Source organism: Calonectris borealis, chromosome 18 (assembly GCF_964195595.1).
Source record: "Calonectris borealis chromosome 18, bCalBor7.hap1.2, whole genome shotgun sequence".
In the NCBI taxonomy this organism is placed as follows: domain Eukaryota; kingdom Metazoa; phylum Chordata; class Aves; order Procellariiformes; family Procellariidae; genus Calonectris; species Calonectris borealis.
The window spans coordinates 419264-441371 of record NC_134329.1 but is presented as its reverse complement, the minus strand read 5'-3'; the positions used below and the strand labels follow the sequence as shown (position 1 = coordinate 441371).

The 22108-nt window shown below is 51.5% G+C and overlaps 2 protein-coding genes across 2 annotated transcripts; one reads left to right on the top strand and one right to left on the bottom strand.

The window, feature by feature from the left end:
• Positions 1-663: 663 nt before the first annotated feature.
• Positions 664-5780, top strand: SLC7A4 (solute carrier family 7 member 4). Its single transcript, XM_075167079.1, has 4 exons — positions 664-1803; positions 1913-2589; positions 3400-3508; positions 4020-5780. Exons 1-4 carry the CDS (start codon positions 822-824, stop codon positions 4211-4213), a joined length of 1962 nt encoding a protein of 653 aa, XP_075023180.1. The 5' UTR covers positions 664-821; the 3' UTR covers positions 4214-5780.
• A 4821-nt stretch (positions 5781-10601) lies between these two features.
• LOC142090373 (uncharacterized) lies at positions 10602-22045 on the bottom strand. The gene is made up of 9 exons (XM_075168153.1): positions 21988-22045; positions 21602-21744; positions 20237-20369; positions 18399-18605; positions 16236-16345; positions 15554-15669; positions 14784-14862; positions 14207-14302; positions 10602-12696 (listed from the first exon to the last, which is right to left on the bottom strand). Exons 1-9 carry the CDS (start codon positions 22043-22045, stop codon positions 12523-12525), a joined length of 1116 nt encoding a protein of 371 aa, XP_075024254.1. The 3' UTR covers positions 10602-12522.
• Between the last annotated feature and the right edge of the window lie 63 nt (positions 22046-22108).

Below are 22108 nucleotides of genomic sequence, written 5' to 3'. Positions count from 1 at the left end.
GGAGCAGGGCTGCACCGAGTGGCACGAGCCCTCTGAGCAGGACCCATGATTTGGGCATGTGGGGAGACGTGTCCTGGCATGGGGAGGAGGGCAGCTGGAAGGGGAGAGCATCCCCGAAATCACAGACCGCCCCATGGAGCAGCCATGAAGGAGCACCTGAAAGTGCCCGGAGCTGTGTCCTCCCGCTCTCCCGGCAGCAGCTGCCAGCTGGGGCTGGTCCCTGGGCGCTGGATGTGTTTCCTGGTCTGGCGGGGGACGCCCACGTCCTCACTGGAGCAGCTCTGGACTTCCTGCTGCACACCTCCGCGCCACGCCTGGGCTTTCCCTGGGGAAGCAGCGAGTTGCTGGGAGCAGGGAGAGGCTGCATGCCCCCTTGGTGGGCTCCTGGCACACCAGGGAGAAGGTCTGGTAGATGTTGAATAAGGTGGAGGGGAAGCAGCAAAGAAACCTTCAGTAGGGCCAGAGCAGCCTGGTTTGGCTTTAATGCAGCTCCGTTTTAAAAGGAAAAGCCTGGGAGGTGCCGCCCTGGGGTGCTGTAGTTTCCCTTCCACCTGGCACACGGGTCCCTGCGCGAGGTGGCTGGCTGTCCTGGGCCACCACCCTGGAGGAGAACATGCTCCGGTGCTGAGCCCCACGCCGGCTGAGGAGCGAGGGACACCTTGAATGTGCCTCGATAGCTTTTCCACCCTGTCCCCACCACCTGATACCTCCCTGCAGGAGGGGATGCTCACACCTTCCTGCTCCCCTGCCAGGTCTCCAGGCAGGGTCTCGCCACTGTGGACCCCTCACCCTGCCAGAGGGCAGGGCCCTCTGCCTCCAGGATGGCAAGATGGCTGCCTCACTCTGCCGACCTGACCCGCTTCTGCCAGAAACTCAACCGAGTGAAGACCTTGGAGGACGACATGATGGAGACGTCCTTCAACAGATGCCTCTCCACCATCGACTTGACGCTGCTGGGCATTGGGGGCATGGTGGGCTCTGGCCTGTACGTCCTCACAGGCACCGTAGCCAAGGAGATCGCTGGCCCCGCCGTCATCATCTCCTTCATCATTGCAGGCTTTGCCTCGCTCCTGGCTGCTCTCTGCTATGCCGAGTTTGGAGCCCGCGTACCCAAGACGGGCTCTGCCTACATGTTCACCTACGTGTCCGTGGGTGAGATCTGGGCCTTCCTCATCGGCTGGAATGTGCTGCTGGAGTACATGATTGGGGGAGCTGCGGTGGCCAGGGCCTGGAGCGGCTACCTGGACTCCATCTTCAACCACAAGATAAAAAACTTCACCGAGACCCACGTGGGCGCCTGGCAGGTGCCGTTCCTGGCCCGCTACCCCGACTTTCTGGCAGCTGCCATCCTGCTGGTAGCCACCGCCTTCATCTCCTTTGGGGCCAAAGTGTCCTCCTGGCTCAACCACGTCTTCTCGGCCATCAGCATGGGTGTCATCCTCTTCATTCTCATCATGGGCTTCATCCTTGCGCAGCCCAAGAACTGGAGTGCCCAGGAGGGCGGCTTCGCCCCGAATGGGCTCTCAGGCATCATGGCCGGCACGGCCACCTGCTTCTATGCCTTCGTGGGCTTTGACGTCATCGCAGCCTCCAGCGAAGAGGCCAGGAACCCACAGCGGGCTGTCCCCAGGGCCATCGCTTTCTCCTTGGGACTGGCCACCGGGGCCTACATTCTGGTGTCGATGGTGCTGACGCTGATGGTGCCCTGGCACACGCTGGACCCTGACTCTGCCCTGGCGGATGCGTTTTACAGGAGGGGCTACGCCTGGGCAGGGTTCCTGGTGGCCGCTGGGTCCATCTGCGGTGAGTACAGGCAGTGGCGGTGGGAGCTGCCCGCCCAGCTCGCGATGGGGGCTGGGAACCGGGGTGGTTTGGGTCTGACGTGGTCCTCCTTCTTCTGCCCGTCCCTCAGCGATGAACACGGTCCTGCTGAGCAACCTCTTCTCCCTGCCGCGCATCGTCTATGCCATGGCTGAGGATGGGCTCTTCTTCCAGGTCTTCTCCCAAGTGCATCCCCGCACGCAGGTGCCCGTCATTGGCATCGTGGTCTTCGGGCTGCTCATGGCCCTGTTGGCCCTCATCTTCGACCTGGAGGCCCTGGTGCAGTTCCTGTCCATCGGCACGCTGCTGGCCTACACCTTTGTGGCTGCGAGCATCATCGTCCTGCGCTTCCAGCAGCAGAAGGTGGACGCCCCTGCGCCGGCAGCTGGTGGCCGGCCCAGCCCCGAGCCCTGCGAGGGTCCGTCCACTGGCGAGCTGAAGGAGTATGAGTCCTTCTCCGACAAGCTCCAGCTGGTGGACCGGGACAAGAGCAAAGAGCACCGGGAGCCGGGGCAGCTGAAGGCAGCTTTTGAGCCCTACCTGGAGTTCCTCAGCGACTTCTACCCAGGTGAGGTAGTCACGGTGGCTGTGGTGACCCTGATGGTGTCTGCCATCTGCCTCTGCTCCATCTTGGTGTTCGGCAACACCCACCTCCACCTGCCCACCTGGAGCTACTCCCTGCTGCTGGTCCTCTTCAGCCTGGGCTTCCTGCTCAGCCTCCTCCTCATCTGGGCGCACGAGCAGCAGCGCAGCACACAGACCTTCCAGGTACGCCCCGGGGCCCAGGCAGGATTAGTCCCTCTGCCAGGGTCGGCAGGGTGGGAGCAGCTCTGATGGACCCACGGGAGGCCCCGGTCACCCTGGTCTGGTGAAAGCACTGCAACTGCTGAAGGAGGAGGAGGAAGAGAGTGTCAGCAAGCACTGGGTGTGGGGAGGTGTTGGTGCCTGCGGTGTCACTCTGAACCGTCACTGGTCCCTGGGAGGGGACACCCCCAGCAGCTCCATGTCCATTCCGCAGGATCGCTCCTGCTCCTGCTCCTGGGCTCCCTCCTCCGCATCCCCACAGCTCCCCGCTCCCCTTCCGCCCATCCCAACTCCTTCTGCCTTTGGTCTGCCCTCGAGCTACGCAGTGGAGCTCTTTTCTTCAGCTTCCAAATCACTTTTGTGCCTCTCGTGCTCCCCCCTCTGCGGTTTCCAGCCCGTCTGGGCCCCGGTGCAGTGCAGCCGCATGGATGATAACACCAGTGGTAACACCACCTCCCTCCATGCCCCTGCCCCAGCTTCTCCAGTGAGGACCACATTGGCTCTGGATTGCGCTGGAGGCTTGTTTGGTCCTTGTGACGGTGCCTCTGGGCTGTTTCCAGAGCCTGTGCCCACCCCACTAGCCCAGCATGCAGCCTGCCTCCTGGCTCCCTAACTAGCCGTTGTTCCTTTTGGCTGCCTTTGTCCGGGAAAAAAGAGTCGTTTTCAGAAATCCCAAGGTGAAAGTCACTTTGTCCCCCGCGTTTACCAGTGCTGGCTTTTGTCTCTATGGTTTTAAGAATAGTCTCACCACCCCTGGCTCCGTTTCTCCCGCAGATCCCCCTGGTACCCCTCTCCCCAGCGCTGAGTATTGTCCTCAATATCTATTTGATGCTGAAGCTCAGCTACATGACGTGGCTCCGCTTCGCCGTCTGGCTGCTTTTAGGTGAGTGCTCCCGCGGCGACGTGAGCCCCGGGAAGGCGGCAGCTGCTTCAGGGGAGAGGGGAACGGGGCTTGTCTTGGCTTTGGCAGCCCCCTTTTCGCCCAGTGATGGCTTTATAAAGCACATCATGCCCCTTTCCACCTCCGATTCCCCTTTGGAGATACAAGTCAAGGTCTCCCAGCGTCTCCCTGACCCTCTCTGGTTCCAAAAGTGTTAGGTTTGTTCCTGTTAAGGTTTGGATCCTCCTTCAAGCTCTGGACTAGAACCACCCCCTGCTCCTGAGGTGGCTCCCTGGGGCTTGAGGAGCCCTTCCCAGTGAGGGGCTTCCCCTCCTCAGGGACTGAGGTTGCCCCCCTTGCTCTTTGCACGCTGCAGGATCCTTTTCCACCTGCAAGCAGCTGGTTTAAGACCCCCTGGTGCCGTGGCTTGTGCTGCTCTGCCCGGATGCTGGCTGCATTGGTGCCAGCTGATGGCCTCTGCTCGAGCCCCTGCTCTCCCTGTCCCCCACTGCAGGCCTGCTCGTGTACTTCGGTTATGGCATCTGGCACAGCAAGGAGAACCTGCGGGAGCCCAGGCCGCAGCGCGTCAGCGCCCGCTACGTGGTGTTCCCCAGCGGCAGCCTGGAGGAGAGAGTGCAGGCAGTCCAGCCCAGCTCCCAGCCCACTGCTGGGCTGCCGGACACCGACACTGAAGACTGCAAGAGATGACACCCCGGGGGATGGGGGCACCTGGCTATGGGAGCATCTGACCCCCTCCCCACGGTGAGGCCAGAGACCCCCTCTCCTCTTCCCAGTCCCTTTGGCAGCGGAGCTACCAGGGCTGCCCTGGGCTTGTGGCTCCATCTGGAGATGTCGAGGATGCTCGCCCTTCCCCACCAGCTCCCTGCAGAGCGTGGTGAGGGGCTGGCTCCCTCCCTCCCCACCCCCAGCACTCAGGAACTGGGTCACAGCCCCCTCAGCCCAGTGCCTTCCCTGCTTACGAGGAGCCGTGTCCTTGCCACCTTCCCCTGAGCACACCCAGGCGCCGTGCAGCAAATCTTTCTGCTGGCCTGTCCGCACAGCTGGGGACACAGAGGTGTGCAGGGGGATGCAGAGGGTCCCAGAGGGCAGGCAGCCCAGCACCACCCATCCTGGGTCTCATCCTGGCTGTAGCGTGGGATCTTGCTGCAACCCTGCGGAGCACCCTGCCTCCTGCTGAGCCGGCCTGCAGAAGGCAGGGACCAAACGCATTTCCCCGCCAGCACCCCCACTCTCCCCATCCCCAGGGCCACTTTCCTAAAAGGCTGGGACTGAGGGGGCCAAGCAGCAGCTGAGAACATGAGATGGAGAAGGGACGTGGCCAGAGTGAGTGGCTGGACAGGGACCCTGGGAAAGCCAGTGTGGGCTGGCACGGCAGAAGCCCAACTGCATCTTCCCAGCCGCTGGCATCGGCTCTTTCAGGGTGGGCTGGGGGCCATGCCCAACTGGAAGCCCACTGTAAGGTCATGCCAGGGCCAGGTTCTTGTCCCAGCCCTGTGCTGGGTGTGGGTGATCAGGACCCCAGATTTGTTGCCTTGTCCCCGGAGGCCCTCAGCAGCATCCCTGGGCTGGGCTGCCTGGAGTCGGCTCTCCCCTTCCCCTGCACCCAGCAGCACAGCCTGCACTGCCGCCCGTCCTGGCATGGGGAGCTCCCCCCAGGCTCTCAGTGGCTCGGGACGGGCTCTGCGGGTGCTTTTCAGTGTTGTCCCCTCCCTGGCGAGCATCGCTGTGCTCTGGGGCTCATGCCGGCTGCCATGGTGTCCTGGGGGGGATCCCCAGCAGCACTGCTGCGGCCACCCCTGGCTGGTTTGCCCATGGGCAGCCTAAAGTGGAAGGGAAGGGGTTTTTAGCACGTTTTGGGAGAAATACATGGAGGAAGCAATCAGTTGAGCACGAAGTTGCTGAACTGCCAGGCCTTGCAGCATGGACACCCTGCTCCCGGCAGCCGTGCTGGACGTGCAACATCATCTGCATCCTGCGAAGAGCCAGGGACTGCGGGCAAGCTAGTCCCATTGCTTCTCGCTGGCCAGTCCCTGGGGGGGCCTAGAGGGGCCATGGGGGGGTCTCTGTATGACATGCCAGCTCCCTGGTGAACCCTTCTGTCTGCCAGCGCTGCTCCGCATCCCGCCTCGCCCCTGCACTGCTGCTGCTGCCGCCGACGGAGCAGTGTGTCCCCACCGTGCTGTGGCCCTGCTTGGCACCTCTGTGTAGTGGCTTGTGAGCAACGGGCTGACTCGGTCACCCTCATAAATACTGGTTCTGTGATGGCTCTGGTTGTTTGTGCTGTGTGTGCCCCCACAAGAGTCCACGTGGGGAAGCTGCTCAGGAAAACCTCCTGAAAACTTGGGGAAAGGGAGAGTCGTGCCACCTGCTGCCACCCTGCAGCCATGTTCCTCCCGAGTCCTGCAAGAGCAGTGGTGGGCTGTGCCTGGGGCGTGCAGACCCTGCCCATGGCTGCTCTCTGGCATTGCGGAGCAGGAGCTGGGCACAGCAAGTCACCATGCCAGGAGCCTGGCTTCCCAGCCGGCACATGCTTCCGGAGCAGGGCTGGCACGCGTGAGCTGCACAACGCCTGGCCGGGTCCACCGGGCACCACTGAGAGCAGCTTTGCTCCTCTGGCACTGGCGTTTCATTCACGAGGACGGGCTCCGGCCAGACCCACGGAAAGTGGGACCCCCATGGGGCTGGGGCAGCCGTGCAAAACTTTACAGACACATAAATATAACTATATTCACCCAGATGGGCCTGAACCCCTTTGTCAACAGTGAGGCTGATGCTGAGCAGCACCAGGACAGGTTCCCTAAAGCTGCCAAGGGTTACGAGCTGAATGGATGGGAGAACTTGTGAACCAGTGCAAATAATGGGAATTAAAGTGTGAGTCACTTGAGATAACCCATAGATCCCCCTATCCTCACTGCTGTCATTCACTAGGGAAGTTACCTTCCCATGATAACAAAGTCATTCTTTATTAAAAAAATAAAGTATTCAACAGGTATCCGGAGAGGCAGAGAGATTTAACTCTCCTTATCAATTGTCGGGTTTTAATTTCTGCTATAAATCCATTGTCAGCAGGATAAAGGTGAGTATAAAGAACAGTAGTGATATATCAGGAGCAAGAGAGCCCAGCGCAAGGCTGGGGAAGAGCAGTAGAAGTCCTAACAGAGCAGGACAGCTGAGGTTCAAAACACTTTTCTATTCTCTTTTGGAGGAAAGTCGATAGAAGTCACATCGCAAAATACTCTTGGCTATTGCCAGAGCCCGGCTCACCCAGCATGGGCTCTCAGTCAGCCTTTTAAACTGGCAAAGACCTAAGAGTTGTCGAATGAGCCTCATAACCATAGATATTTAATCTACTTTAAAACGTTCATTTGTAAAAATGCAGAGAAATTACTGCTAGGCTGCGTCATAAAAAGCAAGCATGGATACAGGGTACCCCCCAGCACCGGCCGGGGAGAGGCAGGGAGTGACGGGGACGTGGCTGGCCGGGAATTAAAGGATTGAAACATAATTAACGGCAGCCTGGGAAGCGAGCATGCCCTCTCGAGCACACTTGTGTTTTTTTTTTAAAATAGGATTACAAAATTGGTCGGTTCATCTGTGCTATACACCATCCTATTGCAGTAATGTGCCCTGCGCAGGTGCAGAATATGTATTAATTGATTTTAAATTGTCTACCCATTAAGGCACACAAAAAAAAGGGGGGTTGTCAGCAGCCATTGCCACCAAGGGAACCCGCCTACAATGATTTGTTCCTGAAAACTGTATTGGCAGGAAAAAAAAATACCCAAACCAAAGCACCGTCAGCAGTGCTTTAAGATGGCAGCATGTAATTGTAGGAGAAAAAACACCAGTTCCCCCATCTGTATCCCCGTACGCGTGATCCAGCCAGACTTAAAAAAACCCCACCCCCGTGTGCAGCTCACAAAACCCCATTTCATAGAGCACGAGGACACAGCAGCTTGCTGTTTTACTGTGGCTGATATTACACCGATTTGCCATAGGAGTATCTTTCTCCAAATTAGTTTAAAAAAAAATTAAAAATCATCCTTTCTGGGTCTCATGGAAATGGTCTAATCAGCCTAGCTGGACTGCATGGAAATCAATCTAATTACAATGCAGCAGCAAAGTATGTAGGTCAGCGGTGTAATGGCCGGTGCTGGGGCTCCGAGAACCTGGAAGGGCTTTAGGGGCCATGGGGCATGAGCAGCTCCAGCACATGTGCTCCCAGGCTGGGCTAAGAGGGTTAATGTGAGCCTTGGATGATAATCCCCCACTTACAGCGCGGGAGTGGGCAGGCAGCAGCCAGGGATGGCCAAGCCTCAGCAGCAATGGACTGGGAGGACTGGTAGAGGAGCTACCAGGGCAACGCTGGTTTGCCGTGCCCTCGGAGGAGAGTTCCCACAAATCGGGTGCGAGGGGACAAGGAAATTCAGAGGGGGAATAACATGGGATTTTTACTAGGGAGAAAATCGATGCTAGGGATGCTACCCACCATCATTTAAATGGTAGAGACACTGAATCAGCCTGTGTCCCTCCTCCCCCCAGCCCTGAAATGCAGCTCGGGGAGGGGGTGTACCCAGCCCAGCTCCAGAGATGACCAAACGGGACTGAGCTGATGATGATCTCAGAGGCTTCAGGAGACAGGCTTGCTGCTGTTGCCCACGCAGCCCCAGCAACATGAGCTGTGGGAGCTCCTGCAGGGATCGCCGGGCTCTTGCACAGCAAAGTGCAGGGGGCGGTGGGAGTCGCAGGTGCATCTCAATGTTGTTTCAGAGACAGTTTAATCACAGATGCTATGCTGAAATACGCAGGCACTGACCCACTTGCATACTTGAGCCCTGTCCATGCTCGAGGGAGGAAAAGGGGAGCCCCGAGCACTGGAAGAGGGTGGTGGGCTGGCACCCAGGAAAAAGCATCTCAATGTCTTAATTAAATCTCTTCCCAGCCTTGTGTTTCTAAATTATCGCTCCCCGCTATCGCCCCCCCCCACTTCTGAAAGCAGCACAGACGAGCTGCAGGGCTCGTTTAAGGCTGGCTGTAAGTAATCCTTTCATTATCCCCTGCAATCCTCCCCTCCTCCTCCTGCAGATACAGCCAGAGGATGAGGTAAGCACTGCGCCTCATCCCTGAAACACCAGCAGCGGCGTTATCTGCTCCTTCCGCTGGCTGGAGAACGGCAGGGCGTTAAAAGATGGCACAAACCCCGCGTCCTGTTGTCCCTTCGTCCCTCCACGAAGCACCGGCGGTCAGGCCAGCAGCTGGTGTGCTGAGCACAGGGGTACCCAAAGCATTACAGAAGCAGTTGTGCTCGTGTTTCAGAAGCATTTCAGCAGCCTGTGTCTCAGCAGTCCCCGCAACCAGGCTGCTTTGGGCCACAGCTCTCCCCTGTCTCGCCATGCAGTGCAGGCATTTTCTAACGAGTTGTATAAGCGTATGCATGAACGATGTGGTCCCATCCCAGCAGGCAGAGGCTCCTTTCTGACAGCAGATGGGCCAGTCTCCAACCATGCAGCCACAAAAGTAAGGAGAATAAATCTTCACCACGTGCACAGGAGACAAGGCAAGAAGCAACAGATTTAAACTGTCATGAGGGAAATTTAGGCAAGAGACTAGAAACACTTCCTCACGGTGATGACAGCTTTGTCTGAGAGGTTATGAAACGTCCATCAGATGCTGTCGGGAATGGGCTGCAGTGAGCTGCTCCTCCTCTGGAGCAAGGATAGCTGGTTTCTCATGATCCCACCTGCCTGGGCTTCTCTCATAAGACTGCAAGCACTTTAGGGCAGCACCGAACACTGTGGGCCCCGATCCTTGCTGGGACAAGAGCCAAGGCACCTTTGTGCATGGCAGCACTCTCAATATTGTAAAGGAGATGAAAGTGTTCATGAAAAACTTCTCTTCTGCAAGAGAAAGCTTGGGAAAGCTAGGAGTCATGTTGCAGGCTCCTCTGCCCCAGCCCTGCCTCCAAATAATGCTTATTAGTAGCTACTATAGCTAAACCTTTCGTGGTCACCTATGTAACTTACACCTGAAGAGTTTCACATGGAACTAGGCAGCGAGCTTCCTTGGAGCATTAATGCTCATTTTCCAGAAACAATCAGGCAGCTGGAGAAGTCCCAGAGCACTGCTGGAAAACAAGCTGGCTGATCCTTCAAAAAGGTGAAGGGATGCAAGGAAATTCAAAGCCTCAAATCAAAACGAAAGCTGCTCAAGAATTGAGGAAAAAATATCATTAGTGGCAATTAATATGGATTTGTGTAACCTCTGTGCTTTGGTGGGGTCAGGAGCTTGGAAAGAGGCAGCAGTGCTGTTGTACTATAGTACCTTCCACAAGTCATCCAACTGCTGCCTGGCAGTTTTATAAAGAAACCAAAAAGGAACAATATCAAAATAACACTCAGACAAAAAAGAAAAATGGCTCAGAACTGGAATGACAATCGTGAACAGGGATCCAGCAAATCTTCTGTTGAGTTACTCCAAGATTAGTTCATAACCTGAAAGAAAACACAACTGAGTTTGGAGGAAGGAGGAATAGCGATGACAGCTGGGGAGATTGCCAGGTAAATTGGGAATAACTGATATTTCAGTATAACTGGAATACAACTCTCAGTATAACTTTCCACGTGTAATTCCTCATAACCTTTTGTAGCAGCTGCCAAAGCACAGCAAATTCCTACAACTTCGCACACAAAAACTCCTGCAGGCTAGCTCCGGCTGCCTATTCCCCCCTTTTCCCTGCAGCCCTCCGGGAGGGCAAATCCTGCCTGCGCAATCCTGCCTGCACACGGAGCAGGCCAGTGCTGTTTTCCACAGCCACCTCCTGCTCTCATCAAACCCACAGGACAACTGAACTTTCAGCATACATATCCCAGTTATATTACCCCATAACACACTGCTGGCTCACCTAGTATTTTCAAGGTTCCCAAATGGTACATTGACAGATTTACTGAGCTTAATTCTCACAAGAAAAAACCACCCAGCTCTGACTCCAGTGACTAATAAATCTATATGCGTCAAGGCAGTGGCAAGTGAATCTCCTCTAGTTACACCAGCTGGTGAATAAGAACGGACTTGGTGTGTAAGAATTCTTTACCCACTTTATTTTTAATAAAATTTTAACTTGCATCTCATCTTTGGAGATCACAGGAAGGGCTAGGGGCAAAGGATGTAACAGAAACAATAAATGGTGACTAAATATTTTTAAATATAAGTACTTATACTGATTTAAATCAAGCCCCTTAACAGCTTCTGTGTTCGGTACATGAATTTTTCATCTAGAGATCGAGGGGGTGTCAGGATGGTTCTGAAATTTCTAAAAACAACCCATATTTACAGACCTTACAACATGCAAGAGACCTCTCCAAATGGTGTGAACAGACAGGTGTGAGTCCAAGGCACAGACATTATTTATTAGATACATAACTGTAAAATAATTTGCACATTTATAAGACAGACTCCATTAGGTAAATCATAACTGCATAGAGTTATTTTCAAATAAAGAGGCTAAACCTCATCTTCTGCTGAGAACTAATACTAAGTGCAATTTCACTGGTAGGCACATTTATTAGGTAAATGAAAAGTGAGCAAGGGGATTATAATGCTTCTGTTCTAAGGAAGAAAGCATAAGGCAAAACACAGGGCACCAGCCAGCTACTCTGGAAGGAGACTGTCAGAAGCCGTCTTGAATTTTGGCCCCTGCCTTCGCAAGCTGCCTTCTCAGAGAGGTGTCACCACTGCCTTACGGGATAGCACTGCCTGGATGTCCCCAGTCCTCATCAGTTGGTGTGTCAGTGAAAGAGGAAATCAAAACCACCGCATACTGTCATGCCCGGGAAGAGACCAGGCTTGCCTAGCTGGAGCTATGGATAAAGCCAAGATTATTGCAAGCACTTTATCAACGAGGTCTGCCAACCTTCAGGGAATGAAAGGCAATTATTTGTGTATAGCTACAACTAGGTTAAGGCAGCACCACAACACTGCTGGGGTTTGCTGCACTCTGCAGAGCAGAGCTGCCTGCGCCTCCAGCCCAACCCAGACATCCAGACCTGTTTGTGTGACCATCCTCAACCCCTCTCCCGAACTGCAAGGAACTGCTGCAAGAAACCACTTCTTCACAGAGACCAGGAGAGGGAGAGTTAAGCCAGGCTGCTCAGAGCATAGCCATGATTCCTGTCCCCTGCCCACTGCTCCTCAAGGAGCTCACAATTTCCCCCCTCCCTGAACCACAGTGCCCAGGTGTCCCAGAGAGCGTAGGGAGGATCCACTGGGATCACAGAAAACATCCCAGGGAGAGGAAAAGAGTTACACTTCATGTGCTGTTGTCATTGCTGAACTACCACTGAGCGCCTATCCTATTTCCAGGCAGCTTGTAGCATCCATCCTATATAACACTGACAAAAGCAAGAGCATGCATCCAGGAAATAAGAATGCCAGTCATGACCCAGGTCGGGAGCTCTACCCTGGAGAGCATGAGGCTAAGGAACTGTGGTAGGAAGCAGCTGAAAATGAGTCACAAGTGCATCTGACAGCCAGTTCAGCAAAGGCAATTCTGGCTGTGTAACAGGAGAACAAGGCAGAAAGCATTTGTTCACAATACATCTCTGGATAGGACTTTGCTTCCGACATAGTAAGTGCACTCTCAGGCTGCACAGACCCCACGGCAGTGGGCTGTGGATCCAAGCACCACCAGCAGCTACGGCACATGATGTTCCACCAGACAAATGTCCCTACACACAAAGATGATGATTAAAAAGGAGCCCCTGGACTCTCATCCATGGGGATGCTCTTGCATGTGCTGGAAGAGACTCAGAGCTGGTCGTAGCAGAAATCTTAAAGCAAAAAGGCAGAAAAACTTCCAGTGTCAGCAATGATGAAGTAGCCAATATTTGCACAGATACTGCCTTAGCACTGCCCTGGCATATCCTTGTGTCATGGGTTTGGTGAGTGGTACTGGGGTGTTAGGCAGAGGTGGTGAAGAAGCAGCCCCAAAGAGACTTGTGTTAAGCCACTGCCTTCTGGGAATTACCCACCACTTCAGGCTGAGTCCGAAGCTCAGCCTTTGACTGACTTTTCCTCTGCAACTTCATGTTTCCACCACATCGGAGAAGAAGATTTGGGAAAAGAATTTTCACAGCATCACACAGCTCTGCAAGCTCTTTGTTCACAGGGACGTCCTAGAGGGGAAAATCACTACAGATAAGCAAGCATGTGGTATGATTTACCCTCCCTCAGTAAACAGATATTGCAACATATTCTGTGCTCTCTCAACCCAAACACAGGATTCTGACACAAGGTTGTGAGATCCAGGACTGTTAGCCAACACACCATGTTACGGGTAGGTATGAGATTCAACAGCAGCATCCTGCTCCCAGGGCAAGAAGCAGAAGAGCTAAAGTGATGATGAAGCAGCACAGAAATCAAAGGAAGATATGGGTTTTCATGCAAGCTCCGCACTGCACTGCCAAAAGACAGGAGCTAAAGTGGGTAAAGGTGGAAAACAAGTAAATAAACAAATAAACAAATAAAAAAAGACCTGGAGAGAAAGTCGGGACAATGCCAGGATGGATAGTAAGCTCAGAAGAATGGTCTACAGGAAGACAGGTTAAAAGAGCTGGAGAGGAGGAGGTACAAGGGACAGGCACTGGAGGACAGAGGAAGGCTCAACATTTCAGGGATCATCAGGTGGTAGGGTGGATGTCTGGATTGTTCATAGCAGAGGGTCATGAAGGACAAGATCCACCTGATTAAACACTGGTGACTGCAGGGCAACTCTTTCCTCTGAGCTCACCATCACATTCTCCCTATGTAGTCTGCGGTGATACAGTCAATACAGTCAGCAGAGTTGAGATGCAAGTCTCCTCATCCTAAAGCAGATCTCTACACTTTGGTGTGTTAATTTTGCCTAAAATATCATTGATTAAACTTCCACCTAAGAACAGATCTTGTGTAATCACCTCAGACGTAGTCACCTACATTGTACATGAGTTAGGCAAGACAAATTCCTCCTCAATAAACAACTGAGTAACTGATTTCTCTTTTTAGAAATTAAAAGCAGTTGCTAACTAATTGATCCTAAGGGCATTAAGTGGCTACTGGCCTAAGACAGCACCTCTGTTCCAGAAGTGATGCTCTTTGGTAAAGTGTATGAGAGATGCCTTGTGCTGAGACCTATCCGGTGACAGAGGGCTGCCCTCTCAGATCTGGCACTGCTCACAAATGGGATAGATGTTCAAGTGGAAGTTCTTGTGCCATAGAAGTGCCATTTAGCTTCATTAGAAATGGGACAGAAATCCTTTCAAAATTATTTGCATTGTTAGAGCAGAGACTCAAGATTCCCAAGGAATTTCTGAATTCACAGGCAGCCAGATTCCTCCCAGTGCTCTGCACCTTTGCACTTGAGGGCTGAGCCCTGCTTCTTCCATACCCTGCTGCTGCCCAAAGCCTGAGCAATGCCCAGTTCGGTGCATTCATCCACCTTGGTGTGGCTGCAAACACACGAAGTGGAGCCTGGGCACGTACAGACATGTCCATGTTTTCAAGTGGGGGGCCATTCCCTCCATATACAGTCCTCACTGGGCAACAACACCACCAGAGCCAGAATCCCTCTAGCAGCCCTTTGTTATTCATACACCACACATTCAAGCTCTGCCTTCCTTTCCCCCTTCTGTCTGGTGTAACACTTACTGGCAAGTCCAGGATCTCTATGCCAGTGCCAGAATTTGCTTGTAGAGCCTTGAGGACCCCACAGCAGCCTTCACTCTGCATGGGATTTCTGGTCATCTGCAGTCAGAAAAGAAACAGTACGAGGATATGCAACACGGGTTTTTTTGTATGATCCTTGACAGTACCAGTGGTCCCCAGGAGGTGAGATACCAGCGGGGTTTACTTCAAGTACCAGTAACAGTGGGCTGAAGGCTCTCAAATGGCCATCCCAGTGCCACCCACCATGCCAAGCTGGACATTACTGCTGCAGAAATAGGATACTATCCATACTGCAAGACACGGCAGGACAGGCTGCAGTTCACACAGTGGCAGGCTCACAGAAATCTCTGTTCACAGAGGAAAGTGCTGGATACAAGCCCTCTGTCTTAATGAGAGCATACCGCAACCACAGAAGCATAGAAGGAGACAGGCTGGGGCAAGCAGCTCCCTGATTTTGCTGTGGATTTGTTCTAAGGGGTTCCAATCCAGGACATGCATGCATCAGTGATATTTAAATATGCATAAGATGCTCCAATACCTTCCTAGGAATTTTACTCACATTAAGCCTTTTCAGAGCCTTGTTTTCTTTCAGGCCAGCTGCAACGCACAGGGCTCCTTCCACCGAAATACGGTTGTTGCTAAAAACAGATAAAAGGCATGCTTCACATGCTGAACTGCAGGTTTTCCATATCCACATTGCTCAGGCAAACGATATGCAACCTCCTGCTTCACTCAGCACTGAAAACATGTTAGATCCAGAGGGAATTTAGGGCAGCTCCTTCCAACTAAACAATTGTGTTTGGGAGGTTGGAAGCGGTGAGGAGTTACCAAATCCCACAGGCTGATAGGGGCAAGGCTGACACAGCCCCATGCTCCCAGTAGTGAGGCTAACAATGTATTTCTAATAGGCACAGACACAAATGTATGCAAGATATGCACACGGCCAGCCACATAGATCAACACAGACAGAAACACTCAACATTCACACCTCATCCCTCTCTTCCCATGCTTGTTCCTCCCCAGACCACCTAGTTTCCTTCCCTCTCCCTTGATTCCTCCCCTAAACATTCCCTAACAGGCCTTGTGCAATCCCCAGATTCTCTTCTGCCGCATTTCGTAATGCGTTCCATAGCCCGTCGGAAGTGACCCCAAGTTTAAGGAGAGGAATTGGGATTTGGGATGAGACCAGCAGCACTAGTATTTTGGAAGCTTCCTCTGCCTTACGCACCTACCACACTCTGCAGGTAGGCGATCCAAATGGCTGCTGTGGGCTTTGCCCACTACTGCAAAATGGCAGAAAATGTGCAGCAGGACCAGAGCCTGACTTACCTAATGTTGAGCTCTTCCAGCACAGTGTTGGCTTTAAGAGCCTCCCCCAAGGCAGCTGCTCCACTGTTGCCAAAGCCATTGTAGGAAACATCCAGCACTTTGAGGAATATGTTTGCCTGTGGTGTGACATAAACGCACAACTGAAAATCTCCCTGTCACTTGATTCAACCTTGGAGAAATATCCTGCCTGTGCACCATCCCTTTACTGTCCAAAAAGCAGCTGGGGCCTTGCTCCATTAGTTCCTGAATGGCACATGTGATTTGCATTATACAAGAGGTGAAATTAAATTACTTTAGTGGCCCCTTTCAGCCTAAGAGGCTGGAAGAACTGTTTCTTATTTTAATGAGACTACTTTCTTTTAGTAGAGTAAAAACTGTATATAGACTACAAAACAATTTCTGTATTGATTTATGAATCAGAAGTGAAATGAAACAACTCAAAACATTCATTATAGTAATTTTGACTCTAAAAAAGGAAAGAACTAGAAATAGAGAAATGAAAACATATGCAATATGTCGATAGACAATGGATAATTTTACTCTTAGTTCCAGATCATAGATGGCTGTTGGACAGGCAAGGGCACAAGGCAAACAGCACACCATGGCATTCACATTCGTTTAAACAAATAAAGCTTCATGTGAGTTCTCAGAATTTATAAACAGGAGTGAAAACATTTCCTACCCCCAAGCCTTTGGCCAAGGCAGCTGCCCCTTGGCTATGGAAATGGTTCCAGCTGATTTTAAGTTCCTTTAATCCAGTGTTTTCTGCTATTGCTGTTCCAAGAATTTCACCTAAGAAAAAATACATGAAGCCAAACAATTTAAGAGTTAAAAGGATTAAGTTTAAGAGTTGAAAGGAAGCTCGGGTTAGTTTAGGTATTTCTCTGCAACTGTCTGTTTTACCTCTAGGCAGGCAATTAAAACTACAACATATTATTTTCTTTTATACCTCATTTGACATAAACACAAAGCAAAAGCTACCAGACAATAAAGCATATGTGTTCTCTGACCACAGGTTGCAAAATGTAGCAAAGAGGGAGAGAAACTCCAATCACCATATCACGAAGCCAGGGTCTGCTGCTCACGTGTGGAGATCTGACTGCACAGGCTCATTCTCCAGCCTGATGCGAGTCTGAAAGCTGACACCAAGCAACCAGGTAGGTTCCCACAGTCTCTCATCCTTCCCCAGCTCTGGTCTCCAGCCAACTGAAGCCTGCTGGTCTGTTCTGCTGGCAGAGAAACCAGCTCTGCTCTCTCTTTAACCCCTCCCAGAGCTCCTGTGCCATTATAAAATCTCAACAGGTTTCATCAGCAAGTGTTCTGCGAGTTTCCAATGGGGCAGGAAAGAAATGAGCTTGTCAACCAGCACAGAAGAAAAGGAAGCCACTGCCATGCTTGAAGACCAGAAGACTGGGGAGAGTTGTTTGACTGTAAAGGCAGCAGTAGGTGAGCAGGGTAGGGGTGATGAAAAAAGCAGCCATTGCAGTCTTAAAAAGTAAAAATGAGGAAAAAAGCAGAACAGAACTGGGAAGGAACCAAGTGAATGGCTGGTGTGTTCCTGGTGGCCAGAAGAGATGAGGATTATGGTTGTTTTCTCTCTTGTGAGCCAGAGAAGCCCACTGAAGACATGGAGGATCTTCAAGGAGGAGGCTATAGCAGATGACATGTTTGATGATTAAGGGTTGTAAAGCAGTGGATGGAGAGAATATGGTGAATTTTTCATGAAAGACACAACCTGGGGAGAATGTGGATCTGACTGAGGGCATGGGATGTGGCATGGGAGAGAAAAAATTCAGTATCTCCCTTTTTGAGTGTGTACCCATCACAGTGTTGGACGCCGAGGGATTTGGAGCCCCTCACAGTTGCAGGATGAGACCAGGAGTAGGGAGAAGATTTGTGAATCTTCATCCTGGAGATAGCAGCAGAACATACGGCTGGGGCTGCCCAAGGACAGCCATAGATGGAGAAGATGAAGCATGTGCCAGTAAGGTGCAAAAAGGAGATGAGCATAAAGTTTGAAAAGTCAGGGATCAGCAATGAGATCCTGAGGAGTGTTCTGCAGAAGTGGACAGTCAGGAAGAATGGATGGGGGAGTTCAGCCCAGCACAAGTGAGGCTGGTGAAACCAGTACAGACTAAGGCCCAGAGAGCAGTAACTGGGTTTCATCACATCACACAGCATCACAGGAGTGCTGTGAATGCAAGGATGTAAGGATTAAATAACAGCGTGCTTAAAAATCAGGAGCCAAAGAAAAAAAGCAATATGCATTAACAAGGTCAAGACCAACAAGAAAAGAAATAGCCAAAGTCACTAGCAAAAGAAGTCCCCAAACCACAAGCTGTCAAGGGTGGCAGAGTATCAGGGAAGCACAACCGCCTGCTTGTTCCATTCTCACACCCTCCCCTTGGCACCGGCAATCACCTCTCAGTGACAAGGAGCTAGACAGAAGGACTGTTGGCAAACTCCATTCTGCTGTTTTTTTTCTGCTCTTATTAAGCATTTTACATACCTGTGAAAGCTGAAATAATGATCGAGAAAAAAACCCAAATGATAGTTCAGTGAAAGGAAGACCATCAGAACTTGGGAACTAGGAACAACGGGGAAAGAAACAGAAGAGGTAAAGCTTGCAATGCTATAAGAAAAGGCAGAGAATGAAGACGAACGAATGATGATGATAGCTTGACACTGGTTTTGCCTACAAAGAGCCAAAAATATTTTTCAGAAAACTGAAAATATTAACCAACCCTGCTCCCCAAAGGTCTGAGACAGGCAAGCAACTCATTAAGCTGCATTGCTAACTGTCACAGCACCCCTCTCTGTGCAAGCTGCACAGACAGCACTTTACCTGCTTTGTCACCAAACATGTTGTAACTCAGATCCAGAATTTCCACTTTGCTGTTTGCTGTGATGGCATCTGCTAAATACTTCGCTGCATGATCATCAAATTCATTTCCTGAGAGCTGGAGGGACACAACTGTAGTATTTTCTAGAAGCATAGCGGAAAAGGCCTTAGCTCCTTCAATGCCTAATTTGTTGTTAGATAAATCAACAGCTGGGGAAAGAAAAAACATTATCAGATCATCAAATAATATCGTATCAGATGCCAGGGAGGTACCTGATCTCTACACTGCAATGGCAGAAACAGTGCCACACTTGGAAAATAAGAATGCTGAACCTGGTCTAACACAGTATTTTAGTAGGAACAATAGAACTTCATTTTTTAATTCACAGCCTGTCCCTAAGATAGATAGGCTCATTGAAGTTTTGCCACATGAATATGGGACATGAGACAAAAGTGTTCCTTGTACCTCTGTGCTTCCCACTCCAGGAACAACCTACACTCAGCAAAGTTATAGCGGGTTTCTTGGTTCCTCATCATGGCTTGAAAAAAAGAGTGTAGGCTGGGAGAGACAGCAAGGCTAAATGTAACAACATGAATGGATGTGAAGACAGACACTGAGACCCAAATATGAAAGCGTGAACTTCTCTGCCCACCTACACACAGAATGAATTTTCCTAGCACGAAGTAACAGAACCCTAAACCTCTAATACTGAATCCAACGACTAGGAAAAAAAAATAAGGAAATCCCATGCTAACGGGCATTTCACAGCACAGAACATGCCCCCTTCATCCATGATGACTTCCTGACAAAGCAGATTAGGGTTGCTTTAGTTATATGAGAGTTGTGTTCTCAGCTGTCTAAACTGACCTTGCTCTTTGTGAATAAAATATATCCTTCAGTGCAGCAACTAGCATGACTTATAGCAAAGTTCTGCCTGTATTGTAACAGGGGCCTGGAGATTCAGACACTGAAACAGGGGGTTAATGCAAGTGCTGGAAAACGTGACACAGACACATGATGGGGGCTTGTTAGTGCTTCTGGGTACGGGCTGGCACAACCAGCTGTATCCCACCTAAGCTCTGCAGAACCAGCGCAGGATCCTGCCATGTATAACCCACAACCTAGATAACTTATCCACGTATAACTAGGAGTTGCTACTTAAATTATGAAAGGCAGGAATATCAACCCTGGAAAAGCAGGGACTAAAACCATGATGTCTAGACCCAACACTGTCTGACTGAGACTTAAATTCAGGAAGTGGTGCTCTGCTTCTGTTCCCTGTATCTAATATTAGTCTAATATTACAGAGGTATTAGACACGTGAAATGTCCCTGGGAAGAGCAGATGTGTGCTGCTGCTAGAACACAGGCTTGCAGATTCACTCTAGATGGGCTTCTCTTCCACCTGTCCCTACTTAGAAGCTCCGTTTTCTTAGATGCCAATTGTGCAAATTCAACTTACAAAGCTTTAACCATTATTAACCACATCCTCTGAATAGTCTAAGTTTCAGGTGGATGTTTCTGATCCACAGTCAAAGCAGAAACTCACTCTTTCTCCTGGCTTTCCAGCAGCTTCACAGGAATAACAGCACTGGGCTGACTCCAGTTAGTGGCATCCTAACTTCACAAAAGTAAATGCTATGAAAACAGGTGGAGAAAGGTGACGAAGCAGCACAGTTTTAAACACTTACTGTTCAAACAGCACCCCAGTTCTGGTACCTTTTTCACACACACAGAGTCACTATGACAGCAGGACTGGTTAAATCCACAAAGAAGCCAGCACAATTTCCTCCTCTACAGCGACGTGTCTACCAGAGAATGGCAGACGGGAGAATACAAACCTGAAATGTAGCAGTTTTCTTTCAGCATCTCTGCAATTGCAGCCGCCCCTTCTCCCTGCAGCCAGTTGTCACTCAGGTCTAACATGAGGATAGAGGTATCGACCATCAAGGAAAAAGCTAAAGCCTTGGCACCCTGCAACACAAAAAAAACACAACGGGTCATTTACAGTTTCACTGGGTTCACAAAGCTCTTCTGAATGTTTGTTTCAGCTCCGCTTAACCTGGCAGGGCTCGGGGAGATTTCACAAAGCAATCAGCAGAACCGTGCAAAAAGATTTCCCTTCCGAAATCATTTACAGCAAACACTGAATATGATTTAAGTTCAAGAGATTTCATTTTGCTTATGTTATTAAAAAATTAATTTCTCCTTCCATAAAAATGATGAAAAATACTTCTGCTGTCAATATTCATGATGTAGAGGAAAAGGGAAAGGTTCCGGCCCACTGTGCCTGATGATGTACCTCTCCAGACATCACTTCCACCTGGCAGTCTGTGAGTACAGCCATTGTAAGTGCCCCTTTAGTTTACTTATGGCTGCTCTGAATCCTGACCTCAACATTTAAGAAGCTTCTATTCCACCAGTGTCCTGGTCTGTTTCACTGGGAATTCTTAATTTCAAAAATATTTAGAATTAAACAGAAGTACGGCAATGACCTTGTGATTACTCAACAGATACTGCAAAATCAAATTATTTTCTCCAGCCTTGGATGTCAGACACAGGAAAATGAACTGGAAGGGACTTCAGAGAATTATTCCAGATAAAATAAACTTAACAGAACAAAAGGGTTTATCACAAAAAATTAGTATGAAAGGCTGCGCCCTTTTCATGGTCCAAACTACACATTTCCAAAATGCCATGTCCACTGAAAACAGCTTTCATGGATGGGACTACCTGACACAAACGAATGTGTGAACATACAAAAGGTTTATGATTTCTTCCTAAAAATATTAATTTAAAAAATGTGTAGTACCCCAGGGGAGACAACAGACTCAGGCAAAATTCGCAACGCAAGGTGGAAGAGGAGTAATGACACACCTGCACATCCCATCCTACTGCCTCCCCTCCCACGATGGCCCCCAAGTGGTATGTGAACTGCCAGCAAGGCAGGCAGAAAACGGTCCTCGACACATTTTGACATAAAACTTGGGTTGCTCCAATACCCAGAGGAGCTACAACAGTATTTGTGTTAGTGGAAAGACAAAACTGACAATCCCTAGGTCAGGACGTTTGCACTGGTTTCTGGTTCTGGCGAGGGACCACAGCCAAGCATGACAGCAGGGTGATGGAGGGGACGGCCCCTCTGACGCCCCAGGGTCCTGCAGCGGGTGTCCCTCACGCAGGGTGATGGTGCTGCCGTCTCTCACCCGCGGGCCCAGGCCACGGTGACGCAGGCTGAGCGCGGGGCCCGGTGCGTGCCACAGGAGGCCGGAGGCCGGGGTCACGCCGCAGGCCCGGCATGCGGCCAGGTACCGCCTCTCTCCCGCCAGGCCGCCGGCGTCCTCCTCGCCTGCGGGGAAAGAGCGTTGGGGAGAGTTTCGCCGAGCGCCCCCGCGAAGCCCCAGCGCCCGCCGCGTTGTTGTTGTTCCTCCGCCACAGCGGGGACGCGGCCAAGGACCGGGCCCAGGCCGGGCCGCTGCCTCCCAGGACCGCCGGGACAAGCCCGGCGTTCCCGTGGACCCACCCCGGGGACACCGCCCGCGGAAACCGGGCCGGAGCCAACCCCAGCCGGCGGGACCCCCTCACACCGCACCCGAGCTCCCCCCGTCCGCGCCGCTCCCGCCGCCCCCCGCGGCTGCCGCCGCCGCCATCTCCGGCCGAGGCCCGCCACGCTGCTGCCATGGCGACGCGACGGGGCGGTGCCGCGGAGGGGC

What these genes read in the sequence shown, in the direction of transcription:
- SLC7A4 (XM_075167079.1), top strand. Translation starts at nt 822, where the DNA reads ATGGCAAGATGGCTGCCTCACTCTGCCGACCTGACCCGCTTCTGCCAG. An exon ending in GCAGCACACAGACCTTCCAG is followed by an intron (nt 2,590 to 3,399) that starts GTACGCCCCGGG and finishes TTTCTCCCGCAG; the next exon opens with ATCCCCCTGGTACCCCTCTC. An exon ending in CGCCGTCTGGCTGCTTTTAG is followed by an intron (nt 3,509 to 4,019) that starts GTGAGTGCTCCC and finishes CCCCCACTGCAG; the next exon opens with GCCTGCTCGTGTACTTCGGT.
- LOC142090373 (XM_075168153.1), bottom strand. Translation starts at nt 22,045, where the DNA reads ATGGCGGCGGCGGCAGCCGCGGGGGGCGGCGGGAGCGGCGCGGACGGG. An exon ending in CATGTTTGGTGACAAAGCAG is followed by an intron (nt 16,346 to 18,398) that starts GTAAAGTGCTGT and finishes ATTTTTTCTTAG; the next exon opens with GTGAAATTCTTGGAACAGCA. An exon ending in CCTTGGCCAAAGGCTTGGGG is followed by an intron (nt 15,670 to 16,235) that starts GTAGGAAATGTT and finishes GTCACACCACAG; the next exon opens with GCAAACATATTCCTCAAAGT.